The 19,542-nt window shown below is 38.5% G+C and overlaps 1 protein-coding gene across 2 annotated transcripts in view; it reads right to left on the bottom strand.

Annotated features, from left to right (window-relative positions):
* LOC136874436 (HAUS augmin-like complex subunit 6) overlaps positions 1-19,542 on the bottom strand; it is a 333,441-nt gene that overhangs the window by 70,057 nt on the left and 243,842 nt on the right. For both annotated transcript variants that reach the window (XM_068227904.1, XM_068227905.1), the window contains exon 9: positions 17,826-17,868. In XM_068227904.1, coding sequence (XP_068084005.1) covers positions 17,826-17,868 — 43 coding nt within the window. The remainder of the gene's footprint in view (positions 1-17,825; positions 17,869-19,542) is intronic.

The following is a 19,542-nucleotide window of genomic DNA, read 5'->3' as shown; positions in this document are numbered from 1 at the left end:
TTATACCATATGCTAATGAAATTTATCTTACGCATACAACTGATAATTCATCAGTCATAAGACTACCATTCAATGACATTTTAAATTGTTAATGTATATCATCACGTTTTGACAAGACGACATTTGATTTCATAATTCGGAATGATTCTCCGTTATCAACCACTTGCTAGTTAAATATTACTATATATCAACTTCCTTAAATCCAAAGTTCACAATCAACTGTTGCACTATTCACTTTACTCATTGTTACAAGTCTTGTAAAGCTATCAATTTAGTAGTTTTTTTATCACATGTTAATTCTTATTCATGGCCTTTTAAGATTGATTCTAACATAGTCCTACTTTAACATTAGTTCATAAGTCAACCAGGTGCCTTATTTTATTTTAAGGTCAAATCATGGCTGATGATGCCTGCAAAATTAAGGCAAAACATGTACCATATTTTAAATAACATGTAACGAATAATTTAACATGGACAAGATCTGTGTTTAATGTATTGATTAGATGGTTAAAATAATAAAATAATTTATTGTTATTATATAAAGTTGTTTGTCAGTGCCACAAGCAAGGGTTTCCTTTGTTTCAGTCAACACCCTACTGCAATCTGCTACTTCAGTCCATATCATGCTTTGACTAAATTCAGACCATTTTCAAAGTGCAAGTAAAAGTAACATGTGAACGAAGTTTGTGTATACTTGATCTGCATGGCACATCCTGAAAATTAAAGTTGTGTCAAGCAAGTGTGCACTAATTCACTGTTCTGTTCAAACTTTGAATGATTTAAGTTCTGTGTCTGCTTATTTTATTCTTTTTTTATTGTACAACTTTGTGTTAAAAATGGCCTATAGATAGTATTCTTCCAGGACAGTTAAAACTAAAAATCATAAGAGAAGCAGATAAGGGACAAAATAGCAAAACAGGAATCATGGTGGAATTTGGCATTCCACTCTCCAAACTTCTGACGCATCTGAAATGTCACGAGAGTATTTAAGGACAAGCTATGCAAGGACAGAATATCGATGAACGAATGAGAATTTGAGGTGCCAACTATTTGGATTTTGAGGATGAACTGTTGGAGTGTACTAGGCATGTCTGAAATAACATCATTCCACTCAATGGCAAAGTCTGAAAAGCCAAAGCGAATAAGTAGGAATTGTCTGGCCCCACGGCTAAATGGTTAGCGTGCTGGCCTTTGGTCACAGGGGTCCCGGGTTCGATTCCCAGTAGAGTCAGGAATTTTAAAAATCATTGGTTAATTTCTCTGGTACGGGGGCTGGGTGTATGTGTCGTCTTCATCATCATTTCATCCTCATGATGCACAGATCGCCTACGGGAGTCAAATTGAAAGACCTGAGCCTGGTGAATCAAACATGTCCTCGGACACTCCAGGCACCAAAAGCCATACGCCATTTCATTTCATTAGGCAGTGAAGCTAGGGCTAGAATTCCAGTGTTTGGATGGATGACTCTGGAGATGACATCTAATAACATAAAGCGGCAAGCTGTCCGAGGACAAGTGGAATCTGTTAACCGATTCACTGCCAAACCTGTATAAATACGTTATTGAACGCCGTGCCACGTCCGCCAAACCCGCATATATACGTTTTGGTGCAGCATGTACTTCACCGATCTCACAAATGAACACGATATAGTGCCATGCTTTGAGATTCCGTGGAAATGCTCAAAGAAGTTCTGTACTGCAGATACACTTCTCTATTTTGCGTGTTTTAAAAGCGATATGGTGTTATTGCAGCTTCGTTGGAGTGCAACATCTTTCCCGCTAACGTGTAGCCATCATGGTGCTTTGAAGTATACATTCATCTCTTGTTGACAAAGAAATTGAATGTTTTCTCATAAATAGTGATCTTGGAGAGCTATATTTTGATAATGAAGATTGAGAATGCCTAAGTGGCAATATTGAACTACAAAAAAGTGCAAGACAAAGTAGTAATGATGAGTCTCATGTGGAACTGTAACCCCTTTTTCCCCCAAATGTAAATGATTTTGATATTACCAGTTCTTGGATCAAGAATTTTATATTATATTTCAGTAATAGTATCACCGAGCGGAGTAACCGCGCATATTAACGTGCTATGGCTATGGAGCCAAGCTCTGTACTCGGCAGGTGAGTGGGTTCAAACCTCACCGTCAGCTATCCTGATTTTTTTTTTTTTTTGCACTCCCAAGGAAATGTCGGGACAGTTCCTATTCATAAGCCATAGCTGATTCCTTCCACTTCTGTACGAAGTTTCATTCATTTCACATTCATTACCTTCTCAACTGAGGTTTGCGTCGGGAAGGGCATCCGGTCGTAAAAATATGGTGTAAAATATAATCTCACTTCATCCCCGACATTGTATCGGCTGCAGAGCTAAGGGGAGAATATGCATTCCATTACTAGTATCAGTAAATATGTATCAGTCAAAGTGCTTCTTCCTTTAAAAAAAAAAGCCCACAGGGCTCGGCTGGTTATCAAAACTCGGCAGTGAAAAGGTTAATATAGCAGATGCTGAGCAGTGAGAAAATAAAACACACAGAGTAAACTCATATTCCCAGAAGGATATTTTCAATGTGGACAAAACTGCATTTTTCTTCGTTTCTTCAATGCAGAGCCAAGGACTTTCGATTTCAGAGGTGATTAAGTACCACAGTGAGAAGTCATATAAAGTGAGGATTACTGTCCTAATGTGCTGCAATTCTGATGGAAGCAAAAAAATTACCACTTGAGATTAGAAAATCCACAGTGTTTCAAGAATGAAGCATTTTCTGTGCATTTACAAGCCATCAACAAATGCCTGGATGACATGCAATTATTTGAAGAAAGGCAACCGGAGAAGAATCGAGCTATTAAAAAACCTGAACGCCCGCGGACCAAGCAACAAATACGTCAGGTCCATGGCTTGTGTGGATGGTATAGAAGCTTCGTGCCACACTTTGAAGAGAAGGCAATACCACTCACCGATCTACTCAATAAAAACCGCCCTGACCCTGAACGGAAGATGTGCCTGCAGATGAATGCCAGTGACTCTGGCTTATGAGCAGTGTTATTCTAGGAAAGGAGAGACAGCAGAAGGGATATCATCGAGTATGCCAGCAGGAAGCCATCTCCCATCGAACAATGCTACTGCACTGCCGAGAAACAAGCCTTAGCCTTGGTGCAGGCCATGGGCAATTTCAGAGACTGCTTGGAGGGAAGGACGTTCCAGCTCTACACTGATAACGCCGCTCTCAAATGGGTGAACTCTGTCTCTGGCTCAAAATCTAAATTGATGTGATGGGCTCTGTTAATCGCAGAATAGGATTTCGATGAGTGTCACATCCCAGGACCGATGAACATAGGAGCAGACAACTTTTCTAGGAACCCAGCGATGGAACCTGAAGCTAGGAGCACTATTGTCGAGGGGGAGTTCCCGCGAAAACACCAGAGTGAGCCTAAGGAACCTGTCCTTATGACCATTAAGAAGGAAATTTATCTGGGAGTAACCAAACAGTGGCAAGAACAAGACAAGCCCTGTAGGACCGTGACGCAGTGGAATAGGAGACAGAACACTGATAGTAAACTCGTTCTGAGGGAATTCAAGTTGTGCTACATGAACTTCCGGGTTGACGGAGGACCCTTGATGTACAGGTCTCACCTCTCCGACACGTCTGCCGTAGTGTTGATCCCCAAACAGCACACGACTGATATCCTCGAGAAGTTCCACGACAGCACTGAAGCCACAGATCCAGGAGGCGAAGAGACGTATCAGTCCATCCGACAAAGATTCTTCTGGGTCAACATGCGGAAAGACATCCTGGACTACGTGAAGGGGTGCTACATCTGTGCCTGCACCAAGGCGAGCAACAGGAAGGCAGATTCCAGTCAACAAGGAAGATTTCCACAACGCCCTTGGGAGGTCATAGCCCTCGACTTCTTGGGCCGTTACCCTAGAACACCACAGGGTAAAACAGGACTCCTAGTAATCACCGACCTCTTCACAAGATGGATCAAGGCCTTTCCGATAGCAGAGGCCATGACGGGACGCATCACCAGCCTTCTACAAGATGAGGTATCCAGCCACTATGATTATCCACGGTGCATCTTGTCAGACAATGGGAGTTAGTTCACATCTACAACCTATCTACAAACCAAGGGCGAATCCAACGGAATGACGGAACCAGGAGCTAAAAGTATGCTATGGGTCCACCTGATAGACAAAGAACATCCACTGTGGAACCATCAGATACCGCAGTCACTCGTTGCCCTGGGTCAACGCATCAACCATATCACTGGCTATTCTCCAGCAGAGTTGTTTCTTGGTCGACAGATGTACGGCACCGGAGATTGAGAGATTCGTCCACCACTCACTTCTGGTCAAGATGATGCAGCTGTTTCCCTGGCAGAGTGGCTGGCAGCAGCAGCAGCAGGACATCTTGCACCTATGTGGGTTGGTCCCGTTGAGGTGGATAAGCAGCTGGGCTATGGGGTCTACTTACTAAAGGCCAACCCTCCTGTCAAGGTTCATGCATCGGAGTTGCGGCGAGTCAACCAACCGCTGCGCATGCGGAGTAAGCCTGGTACTACTATGGGTCCACCTGGAGGAGAGGCTACTGATGAAACAGCTCATCTGGTCATGAGGAGAATACACAGACTATCGAGGAAGAAGCTGGAGGCGAGGCAACCCCAACCCATGATATGGCACGATCCGGTCACGAGGAGGAGATCACATCCAGTGACGTCAAGGAAGAGAGAAGATACAATCTACGACCAAGGCAAAGTCGACGAGTGTGACAAACTGTGGAATTTGCATCCAGTTATCAGGAGGGGGGTTACTGATGCAAGTGTGATAAACTGACATAACTTCTAAACATTCTCTCACCCATGGGTAAATAATACAAGTATCAATCTCGAATTGTTGTTTTTATTATTATTACTTGTAATTTATGGCTATGAAGTGTTTACATCCATTTATTATTATTATTATTATTATTATTATTATTATTATTATTATTATTATTATTATTATTAACATAGTCAAGACGATTGCATTGTTTGTGAAGTTATGTCATGAAACATGTACTTTATATAGACATTTATATGAGTTCAGTTAATGCAAGAACCTGTATATAATTTATTATTACCTGCATATATGATTTGTAATCCACCACAATGTTGTGTAACAGACTGTAACATCCAGAAGCACTAGGTCATTTGAGAATTATGGATAATATTCTGTACATTATATCTATGTATTATGCACTCTAGAATTTACAAGAAGGTAATTTGTAATATATCTTTCTACAAGCCTGGCCAGGCACCTATATGACCAGGTGGCCTTGATGGTACAGGAGAGTTATTGCTTAGTAGGAATTATGGGTTAACAGGAATATACTTGTGACCTCGTGATATGGAAGACATGCTTGTCAGCAGTCATCTGTTTCAGGTTGTAATCTCCATGTGCTCCGTGAAAGGCAGTTGTTAAAATGATGGTTTGTTGATATTTCGATGTGAGTGGTTTGTTTGTGACAGCAGTGATTAAGGTTATGTGTATTTAATTTTAAATAATTGTGAATAAATCCGTGTACCAACAAACAGCATCTTGTGTGCGTCTTTGTGGATGCTACAAACCATACGGTACAACCGGCTGCCGCTAGATGCACGTCTCGCTTGCCGGCTTCAACCAGCTTCGCTGGCTAGTGATCAACGAGTTAGATGCAGACGTTGAAGGTCAACAAGTTTTGTGCGCCGTGTTATGGCCATTCCGCCCTTGCATTTTATCGCACATATACTTCATAATTTCATCTTCGACTTCTTTAAAGTGTCCTTGTTACGTCTTTTACATTATGGTAGACCTTGCAGTTCAAGAGGGTAATGCTTTGATATCATTCTGTGGATTTGTTAAACACTTTGTAGAGGCTAGTACAATGCCATTCTCTCCTCACCATTTTTCGAGAAACAGTGACATTACACTGAGGCACTGTACAACTGGCTGCCACAGCTAGCAATGTATAGGCTTAATAAAGACACAGACGTTCAAAGTCAACGAGTTTTGTTCGCACATGTGGGGGTTGAAGGGAATCGGCGTGGTTACTGTGCTAGCTGCCAGTGATGTTCATTACTGTTAGGTCGTGAATGCAAGATGACCCTTGATATTTCATATGAAGTTCTGAGAAAAACGTAGTCTTGGATTCAGAGAAATATGGTATTATTTTTCTGTTAGACCAGAGCGCTCTACATACACACAACCTGACTTTAAACAATGAGCATCTTTTGTATTGAACCCATGACCTTTGTGCCCTAAGAATTTTAAGTATAAAATTTCTTACAGGAGGCCCCATGTCAATGGTAACAGGAAGCTCGAATTTTATATATATATCACAGGAGTGACACGTGGCGAGGAGGTAGCTACTTTCCGTCCCACGCTCTGAGATGTGATGTCATCCGCACGTGTCGGCAGTGGAAGGATACAGAAGAAAGTTTATGTTGAATAAATATAATTAATTGAAAGAATTAGTGGTGAACGCAATATGATGAGACTGCTAAGCCATTTCTGGGGGTTATTTCAGATGGGCGCGCGTGTATAGCTTACCCACGCTAGGTCGACAAAATATAGTGCCTATCAAATGAGGTCATTTAACCAGTTAATTTAATAAGAATGAATTTTAAATGTTCATGAACACTACCGCTAGCAATGTAGCAAGTATGTAGTTACATCAAAAACTCTTAAATACAGTCCATTCAAGTCGAAAAAGTTACGCAAATTTTCTGGGCGGCAAAGGGAAAATGCCTGGAGAGAGGGGGTAATGTCTACAAATATAGAAGGGACGCCATGTTGAAACCCCTGCATTTGGATCATTGAGGCTGGAGACAGAGGGTTGAACTGTTCTGTAAATCGATCGACAAATAGACCAAGTCCAACCAACAGATTTTAGCCGATGTGGCTGGGGTCTTGACTCCAAGTGGAGATATTTTTTGAGCAGAAGTAATTGTATAAAAAGGACAGTCAAGATACCGAAGTAGTATTTATAAATTTGTGTGTGGTAAAGAAAGTAATTCGTGTGCGGGTAATAAATACTATCAGTCGAGTGCGATCAACAAAACGACAAGTGAAGGGCATCTCTTTTTTTTTTAATGCTTTATTTCCAGGAAACAAGAATAATAAAAATGCTATGTAAAGCCAAAAATGTAAAAAGGGCTAAATAAATGACGGAGGGTCGAAGGTGAACCCAAAGATGAACGCTGTTGACATGACCTAAGGTAGGTGACATGCCATCTTACTGCCTACTATATCTTGTTTTATAATGTCAAACTTATATGTATTTGAAATGGGTATTTATGACGCAGTTGGTCACCCATATGTTTTTTCATAAATGTCAGAAATGTGACGAAAGGTCATTGGTTTTACTTTCTGCTTGGATAAATTGTTCAAGTATTGCGAGTGCTGTGGAATGTTGTAAAAGTTATTAATGAGAGTTTCGAAGTGATATCACGTCCAAAGTAGATCGTCATTTCCGTGTATTTATTGCCTATATTTTGTGATGTCAAATTAAGATGTTTATTCAACGTAAAATTTTCTGTTGGAATTTTATGGAACTGGTGCAAAAGGGATCCGTGGTTACCCATTTTCAATCGGATGGAAGCGCTGTATGTAGTGTTGAGTGATGCTGTAATGTTTTACTTCATAATGCACCCGCTCTTGCAGCGGTCAGTGCAAGATTATCCCGGTAGCTCATTATTTCTTCTCAGGGTATCCTTTTTCCGCCCATAAAATCTGAGATTTTATATGTAATTGTTTAACGTGGTTTCTGAAGAGATTCCGACCGCTGGGGTACGCAACATGTAAGTATCCGTATGCGCGAGAACGACGACCGATAACTTAAAAGTCTCTCGCATTTCATTTGTGAGAAGTTATTAATTGCTTACATCTAATAAACTTATCAACTAACTTAACTCTAAACGTTGCCAGAACAGAAATCATAACACAGTCACATACTAAAGAAAATATATAAGATTATTTATTGAGAAAAATTAATATTCGAGATATAGTGAAATCTGGGTAGTATTACTTCCGTGTTATCTCATCATTTGAAAATAAGTTAGAGTCAGCGCTGGCTCATTTAAGATAAAATAGTGGAACTTAAATAAAAATGCTAACATTCTCTCATTAATAAAGTTCAAATTCCAATAAATACACATGTGAACCTTCGTAGCCATGTTCCGAAAGTATTACATCTTTTTTAATAATATTTGCGATCATTGAGCATTCAAGGAATCAAATAAAATTTTCATATTGTAAATACTGCTCTGTTAATTATTAAAGTTATCCTCACAACATATGAGACATGTTTCCCAAGTATACACTTTCGCGTGTATTAAATTGTGGCAGTGTTCACCGACCTTCCATTTATAAGTTAAAGTCTTTCATAGGTTTGAACTCCGAGTGTTAGGTAACATCTTTCAAGTACGAACAAGTAACGACTTACGAGCTAAAGCAATACCACCCTCGTGCCTTCGATATCTGGCTCCTAACTAACCATTGTAATATTTTTCATTTTTATATACTGAGTTAAAATCATATTTATTTAAGTAGAAATTTAAAAAAATCTAACTAACTTTTCGAATAGTTTCTAATCTACACACTCATCTATTAGTGGCTCAATGTACTCTTATTATCTGCACTGTCTCAATATTTTATTTATATACGTGCTACTGAACGTGTATGGATAGTATAGAATGCAGGTATTTCATATCAACCTGTAAGATCACCGCTCCACGAAATACTAGATATATATAATCAATCATGAGTCTATTGCATCATATATAAGAACACTCTCTCTTACGCAGTACCTGTTATTCACCCAAGTCAAACACAATATCACTGTCACGATACACAATTCTACATAATTCATCTTTACCTTACCTTGAAATGGTCATCTGCCCGGAATTCTCTTCTTGACGTATATTTTCAAATATGGCATAGCAACTCACCTTATATTACTAATAAATCATCAACACGTCAAATTGCAATTCTTACACTTCCCGTAGAACATATAAAAATCTCTTCACTTAAACCATTCATCAATATATAATCACATTTCAATACAATACCGTCGTCACTTTAACACACTATCGGCTTCCATTTAGCCGCATGCATATAGCCATAACTCCAAAACCATATGCTAAATATTCAAGAATTGCTTAGCAAAATACGCAGTCAATAACCTCTATTTTTAATAACAGTAATACGAATTCATATGCCCTCTTTCTCTGACGAAAGGAATACTTAATTTGTCAATGATCATCGTATTGCGCAGGTAATTCGTGACGTAAACTATACTTAGGTAAAACGAGATTAATCGAACCTTTACTAGTGACTTAGACTCATTGATTCTAGCTCTACACAAGTAACACACCTTTCTCTTATCGGATATTATTTCCACTATCAATGTGCTAGTGCGGTATCCAGTATATGTGATATTATCATTCTAATTCATCACTTCCATCTAATCTTAAAATCTTAAGTATTTCACACATTACTTATATTACACACGCGTTCTTAATTACTTCATAAATCACCAAATTCTCAGCACATGCCAAAATAGATTGAGGGTGCAGATTACAAGAAACTACTCTACTATAGAAAAGTATGGACTTAGCTCGTCAGTTGCTACATCTGGTCTGGTGGTTGCTCCGTCCTTCTGTTGCTGCTAGACCCTCAGATTTGAACTGGATATCTGGCTGGGCTGGACGTTCGTGGTCATCTGCTGGTCACATAGCTCGTCAGACCACTCCATATCGTCCGGTCTTTTGGCTGACCGATCCTCATCCAACGTCATCATCTCCACTGGTTGGCCTGTCCAATACTCTCCGACTGGTCATCTGGTTCGACGGTACATATCCCCAGTTTGGTCCATCTTGATAAATTAGCAGACAGTCATCATCTTGTATCTGTAGACAATGAGAAGAATTCCTTGTGGGCAGTAATTAGTCTTAGTATTCTGCATTTCTCTGTTAATTAAAATAATCGTCAAAGTTTTTCTTTCTGTGAAATATTTTCTCCGTAAATAATTATTATTTTTACTGTTACGGAAATTATAATCTTCTCGTATGTAGATATTTAATATTTCACAATGGTGAATTCCGATTCTTTCGATCGTTACGTTGCTGCTTATTAGCCCAAATCCGTCGTATATCACCAATATTTTATATATTTATATTTTTTTCTCGGCTCTTCTACTTGCATACAGCGATGAATACTTTAATTATATGCTGTCGCAAATATATATAATTAATATTCTTCTTCTATAGGTAAGTATATTCGTCGAATATGTAGATCTGCTCGCATCTGCGTCTTGTCTCCGTGAAGTAATTTTTTTTTTTTTTTTTGAGAGTCTCGTTAAACAATTCACCCGCTGCTATGTTTTTTTTAAAACAATTCAAATGAGCCTCTACTGTTCTCCAGTGTCTTCGAAACCTATCCTTTCCGTGACGTACATAGCCTCCTATACGTTGCATTGATACGAAGTTCATTGCCTTAGTAGATTGCATGGGCCATACCTTCCTACGCCGCCATTTTGTTGTTGGTCTACGAGATGCGAACGGGCACAATAAGAACACTGAAATGTCATAGGTTACTGATTTATTCTTACAAAGAATTATCCTCTGCTACAACAACATCAAACATCACCATGACTACTATACTATTACTTTCATGGAGTCCATATTAAGTAGATAGCAAGAGTATGTTAACGTCCATGGAGGCTCAAACTCCTTAGCTGTGTAGCGAACAGGTACGGTCAATTAGATAATTCTCCACAGATGCAGATCGGTGAATTTGTCACGAAGTGTAACGTATTCTGTGTCTGTGTAAACCGTGTCCGAGTGACAATAATAACAGTAAAATTTGTCAGTCATTTTTCGTGAAAATCAAATTTTAAAATACGAGATCATTTGATGTGAAGATGTTCATTGTTAAAGCATTGGGCATTATTAGGCGCCGTGGATTCTAGTATGGAATTTTATTCCAGTTCTTTTGTCAGTGAGAGTCGTTGAGTTTGAGAACAGAGGTTAGATTTGTCGTGTGAGTTAAGATAGGATTTGTGAATCAGGTGATTGGAAACCTGTAGATTATGCCGGGACTTTGTGGGAACCCGAGGAAGATTTTATAATGTTTGGGAAGGAAAGTAGAGTATGAGAATCCATGCCAGTATTAATTTGCAACATGTACAATTATTGTGGGACATTTAAAAGTAAATCTATGTGCATATTTGTTTGGTCAGAATATCGTATTATGTTCTATTTTGCGAAGTCAAAGGGTTTCATTCTTAGAGGCCAGTCATGTAAGACGACAGACATATGTTTCATGTCGAAACTGACAGCGAGGGTGGTTTGTGTCCAGTGCCACCAGCTGATCGATAGGGGACAGTTAGTATAACGGAAGGTGTGTAGAGAGTTACGTATTGAAACGAGATTGCATTCTTGGCAGCGGATATCATTAACTGCGGGATCTAGTTGAAATTTTCATCCGGGAATAACATGTAGGTTATTAGATACTGTGAATTTGTTTAATTGAGATTGTAATGTATATCTGAAACCCTAAAGTTAAAGTATAATGAGCGAGATTAGCCAATTTCAGGGTTGTCCAAAATATAGAGGGGTGGTAGTGATGAGTGTTTGTTTGTGAGGGTGCACAAACTTTATGAAATGTTATGACAAGATATGACATCGTAATCGGTTTACAGTATGTGGCGAGTTACTTTTGGTTTGTACGTAATTATCAGGGTTATCCAAGTATTAATAAAGGCCAGGGTTAGATTAGATTTAAAGTGTAATGTCATGAAACAAGATATAAGCTGCAAAATAAGGACAGATGATAAACATTAAACATGAACTGAATATAACTGTGTCAAACGTTGAGTAGGGACTTGTGAAAGAAACCATTCGTCCGTGGAGATAGAATTTGTTGTTCAATAAGATTTCATTAAATGTCCGACTCGTTGGCTGAACGGTCAGCGTACTGGCCTTCGGTTCAGAGAGTCCCGGGTTCGATTCCCGACCGGGTCGGGGATTTTGACCTTAATTGGTTAATTCCAATGGCACAGAGGCTGGGTGTATGTGTTGTCTTCATCATCATTTCATCCTCATCACAATGTGCAAGTCGCCTACAGGCGTCAAATAGAAAGACCTGCACCTGGCGAGCCGAACCCGTCCTGGGATATCCCGGCACTAAAAGCCATACGACATTCCATACCATTTCATTAAATCATTTTAATTTAATTAATTATTAAATTCAGTGGAACCATATTTGTGAAATAACTTTAAAGCAAGCGAATAACTTGGAGGTGCATTCTGGAAATCTTAGTTTATTTTTCTGGGAATATTTAAATGTTAACGTAACGATTAAGGGGACATATCCGAAGGTAATGGATTTTACTGCCACGAAGTGTTGTGAGCATTGTTGTTGTTGCATTATTATTTGACTGATTGATTGAGCAGTAAATGTGCTGGGGTTAGTAAAGTGGAAACTTTGATCATCAACCAATGTAACTTATTGTGTTTAGCCTTCAGCTTAGAAACTTGGATGGTCATGGGGTTATCAACTTCAGGGACTTGGAATCAGGGTAATATGCCACTGTAGTATCAGTTTCCTTGCGGTCATCATCCACAATGACTTTAAAGTAACTTCGAAGTTAGAGGTCGGTCCATGACAGTCGCAGGTCACATTGATTCAATTAAGGGTCCATGCCGTATAACCACTGTGTGGCACGCACCGACTGGACTGCCTTAATTATACCCAGAGTCCAGAGTTCGTGTTACGAGGGCTGGACAATCAAGAATCATTATGAGGGTTCATGTAGTCTCACATGGAAGCCGAATTTAAGGATTTCCAGACTTTCCTTTCTTTATTTAACCCTTTGGATGACGACCCATAATGGGTCATCATATGCATAGAATGCCAAGCATGTTTCAATGGATTTTGCATCAATGTATTAAAAATTTAATTTACGTCTCATTTTAAAAGATATGGAGGTAAAATTTGGTATATGGTCTTGATATACTCCAAGGAATATAAACATATGACTTTCATTTCAAAAAACAAAATTTTGTGGAATATTGTGCATAAAAATATTACTAAGTTTTTATTTAAAAAAGGAAAAACATGAAATTAATTAGCAAATTTTACACTAAATCCGAAGTGACTAAATGATGATATTTAATCTTAACTCTTATCTGGGATCATATATAAACCAATTTATATTTTTAATGTAAGTCTACTTTCCAATTTATAAACTAATTTCCAAAAACACTGAACATGTGGAGAGAAAACACGAACAGTGTAACCTGTCAACGATTGAATATTTTATGAATTTTGGGTGAGTAATGGTTATCATTTGAGAGAACTGTGTCTAGTAGCAGTATTTGTTATTACAAAACAGTTCAGAAGATCTGAACAACACACAAAATCAACTAATAGTGTCAGGAATGAAAGTGTAAAGAACAGATTGAAATATTCTATGGCTGGAGCATCAGGTTGAGGTAGGCCTACATGCTTTGTCCCTGGGATCTGATAAAAATTGTGGGGATGGACAACATTACTTTCAGGGAATATGCATTCAGTCCAAGAATCACTGTTACTGTCATTTTCATTAGCACTGTCACTATAACACTTTGACATTGCACGAAATGTTGTAAGCCCATTAGCCAATGACACAGCTCCATCATTCTCCGGTGCGCTATCTGAAGACCCCAAAAAAACATAATCATCACTTTCGCTAAAATTAGAGTCGCTTACATCTTCAAAGCAACCCGAAAGTTCCTCAATTTCTTCTCCCGAATTAGGCCTACGTGACGACATGCCTTGTTGTGATAAATGTACTATATTACAACTTTACTACGACCTAAATAAATTGCTAAGTAACTATAACTACAGTAGAAATAATAATAAACTTAATACATTACGATAAATAACTCAAATGCATCAATTAGAACGTAAAATTATTGACAACAAATTACAACCCGCACACATGAACAAACAAGGAGGCTGCTATATTGGATCATAGACGTCAAGCGCTCACAGGTCATACACTCAAAATCGACGAGTAAACTAGCAAAAATGAAGCTATGACAGTGCCATCTAATGACATAAGGAGGAATTACAAAGATTCTACCTTCTTTCTACTTGACTTGTGGCGCAATTTAGCACCTTACTGCATAAGTACACCACTTATAAGAGGGTGCCGATCGAATCAGCATCCTGGCATTTTTTGTACAGGATGTAAGTGCCGCTGCATTGGCATCTTGGCACTGTAAAAGTTAATAATTGAGACAATGGTTTCTAGTAAGGATGCCCATCAGACAGTCAAGTCAAAGGCTCAAACCAGCGTTCGGCCCCTCTGTGTAAAAATGATTGTGGGGTTACGTGGACAAGATAGAGTCCGTATTATACATGGATTTCAAATTATTAGTTTCTTCAGTAAATTTCTCCAAAATAAAATACAAATATTTTATGAATAGACCTTTCATTTGAGTAGATGGATTAGGATTACTGAACCCTACCTTTTACCTCAGCAAGTGACAAAGAACCCAAAACGACCCAAGAGACAAATCTCATGAAATTTTGCTTGATAGGTAAGGAAGGTAGGTATCCTTCAGAGTGGATCAAAGGGTTCAGTATCTACCTGCAAATATGACCAGCTATCTCCAGCCTCTTTACCAAGCCATAGTATATTCCTGCTTTTAAACATGGGTACGGGAAACATCTGGTGTGATTCCTTATTCAAGAAGTCTTCAGAAACATTCCATCAATAGAAATAATAAAACTGAACATAACAGATTCTACTTGCAGAATTGCTGTTGTATGGGATGGTGTTTCTCCTTCAGTCATCAGGAACTGTTTTATAAAGCGTGAACTTAGCCCCAAAAATGAACCAGATGCAAGTGTAACTAACATCGATGACAAAAAGTGGGAGCACTGAAATAAACATCCATAGTTGAACTAGATTTACCAGAGTACATTGAACTACACAAGTTTAAACTGGAGCAGAGAGAGCCAGCAAAGCTATTAAGTTCCAACCATCCTGAGAATCAGCCAATGCCAGAAGTTACTGCTGCAGAAAATGAACACGAAAAAAGGCCAACTCTGCTGCCATAGAATGAAGCTCTTTCTGCAGTAATTAAAGCAACAGACAAAATTTAAAAGTTTGTAGAAAGTGTATACAGGAAGAAACTGGCACACTCTCATTACCGACCTTTTCAAAAGTCAGTAGAAATTATGGATTTAGTTTGCATATTGCTTGCCTGATTACATCTCTAATATAGTTTTATTTATATCCACTTTCAAAGTTAAACAGCTGCCTGCTATCGATAGTACCAGCCTCCACAAGTGTGAGAGATGAGATTCAAGACCGAGATTTGAACTGTGCAAAGCTAACTGATGTTAACATAGCTGGCGAATGTTTCTACGTAGCCTACATTTGATTATTCACGTTTCCTTGAAGCGTAAATAATTTATTAAAGTTATTCATGAAAAAAATCCTTGTATGAACTTCAAACCACCTAGCACAACTATTGTAAATTTGCTGAAGATGGGAATCACAGAAATCTTCACCTGATTTTGATGTCACATATCTAGACGTCAGAGGTAAACCATCGTATATGCAAAAACTACAATTTTGAGATCTTTACCATATCGGAATTGTTTTGGTAATGCCTTCTTATGAGTACGCTATTGTATGTACAAGCTTCATAAGAGTGAGGACTAGCAATGTGATACTATCATATGTGCAGAGAGAACCAAGCAAAAACAATGGTAAGTGATCATACAACAGTTCAACCTTATGCAGACCGATACACTCTTCATTGTATTCTATCTTACAATAGTTTACCATGGTCAGATCGTTAAGAGATAAGAATTTCTTATTGTTCTGTACTGAAGCGAGTTCACTAACAAGTTAAAAAGAAGTATAAAATGGTTCAACCTTTCAATACTATTTTAATAGTCTGGAAGTATTGAAAGGTTAAACCATTTTATACTTTCTTTTAACTTATTAATGGTAAGAACAGTCAATTCGACTTGCCTCAAAGGAAGCAAAATATGCGCCTCAACAGTTTCCTTCTATACTCCTCTAAAGTTGGTAAAATGTCATGATACAGTAGTTTACCTCTGACTGCCAGATATAAAGTTACAAATTTCACCTCTTCTGGTGCCACTTTCGACCCCTTTAGTCAGAATTAGTTATGAAAATGCTTGACGCATGCAAGCGAACTACAGTAACGTAAACTCAACCTAACCCTTTTATTGCATTTAATTGTTACCGGTGGTGTAGTAAGAACAAGGTTGTTTAATACTGTGTTTATTTCTTGTTTTTAACAGGGTGTGTCACAGAGTTAAAATAATTTAATTACATTATTATGCGATCGGTGAGAGAAGAGAGTGGATTCAGGATAAGCAGTTAATTCACAATCACGTAATTTGGAAGTCTAATTTTTTAATCCCAAGCTTTTCGAATTAACAAGATTTTACAGTACAAGTATAGGAAGGAACAACAAGTGTCAAATCAAGATAGGGATGGAGGGGAACAAGAAAAGAACACACATAATAGGACGAACACAACGGCAAGCCAGTGTGGGAAGAGAGAGCAATGGAAATACGAGACAAGGACAAAAGTGGAAACACAAAAGGACAAGGACAATCTCCAATGCTCACACACTGCCATCCGCAAATACAATGCCCCCCCACCGCACTCATCAATCCCAGCTCACCCACATCCATCCCTTCTCAGCCCCCGTAAGTCCACTCCTCCCCCAAGCCCCACCAGCAGGGCAGGCACCAACACTCATTAAGGGACCATCCTCACAGATCACCAGTCTCCATGTGAGAAAAGTGTAGGACAAGAAGAAAGCTGGATAAGTACAGGAAAAGGGAAGAAACATAAGACAAACACAGGTGGAAAAAGAATAGGCACACAGGACAAACAAAAAAGGAGAAAAGGATACCAATGGGACAACAATACAAGTATAGGAAAGGAACAAACAAGTGTCAAATCAAGTCAGAGAGAAAGAGAGAGGTAGAGAGGGGAACAAGAAAGGAACACACATAATAGGACGAACACAACGGCCGGCAAGCGTGTGAAGAGGGAGCAACAGAGACAGGAGACAAGGACAAACATGGAAACCCAAAGGACAATCTCCACATCCTCACACATTGCCATCCTCAAATACAGAGGCCCCACCTCATCGATTCCAGCTCCCCTACATCCATCCCATCTCAGCCCCTGACAAACCTGCCCCAGCCCACCAAGGAGGGGCACCAACCTCATTGAGGGGCCATCCAGACAGATTCCCAGTCTTTGTGTGGGTCAAGTATAGAACTTTTCTTCTTGCTCTACACTTGTCGGGGGATGAGAAGGGATGGATGTGAAGGAACTGGGATCGATAAGGTTTTACTGTGGTTGATTTTCCATTCCTCAAATCTGACCACTTGATTTGCAATCATTTCCTTACAAAATTGCTTTTTCAATTTCATCCTAATTCACTTTCAATTATTCTCACCCATCTATTCAAATTTTCCTGTATTTGTATAGTTCTATACAATATTCCATTACATGTATCTTCTTTTCCATTTATACTAATTATATCTTCATTCAGGACTTTCTTCCTTTTTCTATCCTATTTAAACCCTTCTATTCACAAGTATTTATTTCATTTTTACACATAATATTTTTCTTATTAATATGATTTTAAGTACTCTGAATATGGATGGTTGGATTCCAGGAATAACACAGAAGCATGATAATTAACCTACTGCAATTAAAATTTAACCCAAAAAACCTCAGAAAAAATGCCTACCTTCATTCTGAAACCCATTCATGGTGGGAGACTCTAATGAAACCTGGAGAGAAAAGAAAACATTTAAAATTTTATAATACACTATAAAGATTGTAAAACTATGCACATCCAATAAAAATTTTAAAAAACATAAGAGCAAGGCATTGGTAACCAAAGCATTATGAAGCACAATTTTGTGTTAGATGGTTTTCTATTCCCTTAACTTCTTTCACAGTTTACAGAAATGCTGAGAAGCCAGAATCCTGTTCCACATGAGTTTTTATTTGTCACAAAATCTACCAATAAGAAGCTGGTGTATTTAAGCATATTCACATACCACTGAACTGAGCCAAGATCAAATCTGCTGACTAAAGATCAGAAGGTCAGCACTTCTATCTCCTGAGTCACTCATGAAGCATAATGAAGATCTGAAGTAATATCAGTAGCCTAAAGCACACTATTTAGAATAATAAACAACAACACAAAAAAAAAATTTCTTGAAAGACTGGTGGTCAGCACATTTTGTGAAGCTTGCACTTAATACGCTCAAGTTTGAGAGACCAAATCCTGGTGCAGTTGGCAGACATTTGAAAGTGCTAAATGCATATCTGTGTCAAAAGGTCTTCAGGCACACTGAAGAATCCCTTTTGAAAACAAAATGTTCTTAAAATCTATAGCAGGAATGATGAAGGTTTGACTCGTATGGTAACATATGAATATGATTTTGGAGACACATCACACAACATACTAATTTTTTTTATTGTTTTTAGATTAAATAAAAGACTGGAAACCTAGCATCATTTGGACATGCAGTGTGGTAAGAATGATAGGCACAGCTGGAGAGTCCTTCATGTTTACTTAATCAACTCCTCCCACAACTTCAGGTGTTTGTGATTGTTGTTTTAAGAGGAAGTACAACTAGGCAACCACTAAACTTTTTTTTTTTTTTGCTTTACGTCGCACCGACAAAGATAGGTCTTATGGTGATGATGGGATAGGAAAGGCCTAGAAATGGGAAGGAAGTGGCCATGGCCTTAATTAAGGTACAGCCCCAGCATTTGCCTGGTGTGAAAATGGGAAACCACGGAAAACCATCTTCAGGGCTGCCGACAGTGGGGTTCGAACCCATTATCTCCCGATTACTGGATACTGGCCACACTTAAGCGACCGCAGCTATAGAGCTCTGTACTGAACTATTTTAGTGAAAACAAAAACCAAAATTTAAAACTATCTATTAAATGGAGAATTTCAAAAACAAATGTTTAAAAATAAGATAATGATTGTATTAAGCTGAAAAGGACACGGAAAACTTGAAATTTAGAACCCCCTGAAAAATCCACTCTCACACATACATCGTATGATGAGAAGAGCAGTATTCCTCTCATCGGTTAGTATGAGTTAGAGTGTTTCTTGCAGATATCTGGTCAGAGGTGAATAAGGATGATAAGGGAACAGGGGACTGGAAGTCAAGTACCATAGGGATGACATAAAAATGTTAGTGCTGAACCGTAGAAGTATTGTAAAAAAAAAAATAGGAATAGAATTAAGTAATTTAATAGATATATACTTACCAGATCTTTTAATTAAATCATGGCTGAGAAATTATATAATGGACGCAGCAATTTTCTCATGGCTCTGGAGTGTGTTATAGATGTTAATTCTCATAGGGAACCTGAAATACTTGTTCCGAGTGAGTAAATTTATAATACCAATATAAATGGTCCGTTATTGGACATTA

Source organism: Anabrus simplex, chromosome 5, assembly GCF_040414725.1.
Source record: "Anabrus simplex isolate iqAnaSimp1 chromosome 5, ASM4041472v1, whole genome shotgun sequence".
NCBI classification, from domain to species: Eukaryota; Metazoa; Arthropoda; class Insecta; order Orthoptera; family Tettigoniidae; genus Anabrus; species Anabrus simplex.
The sequence above is the reverse complement of the archived record's forward strand: the minus strand, read 5'-3'. Positions and strand labels throughout refer to the sequence as shown.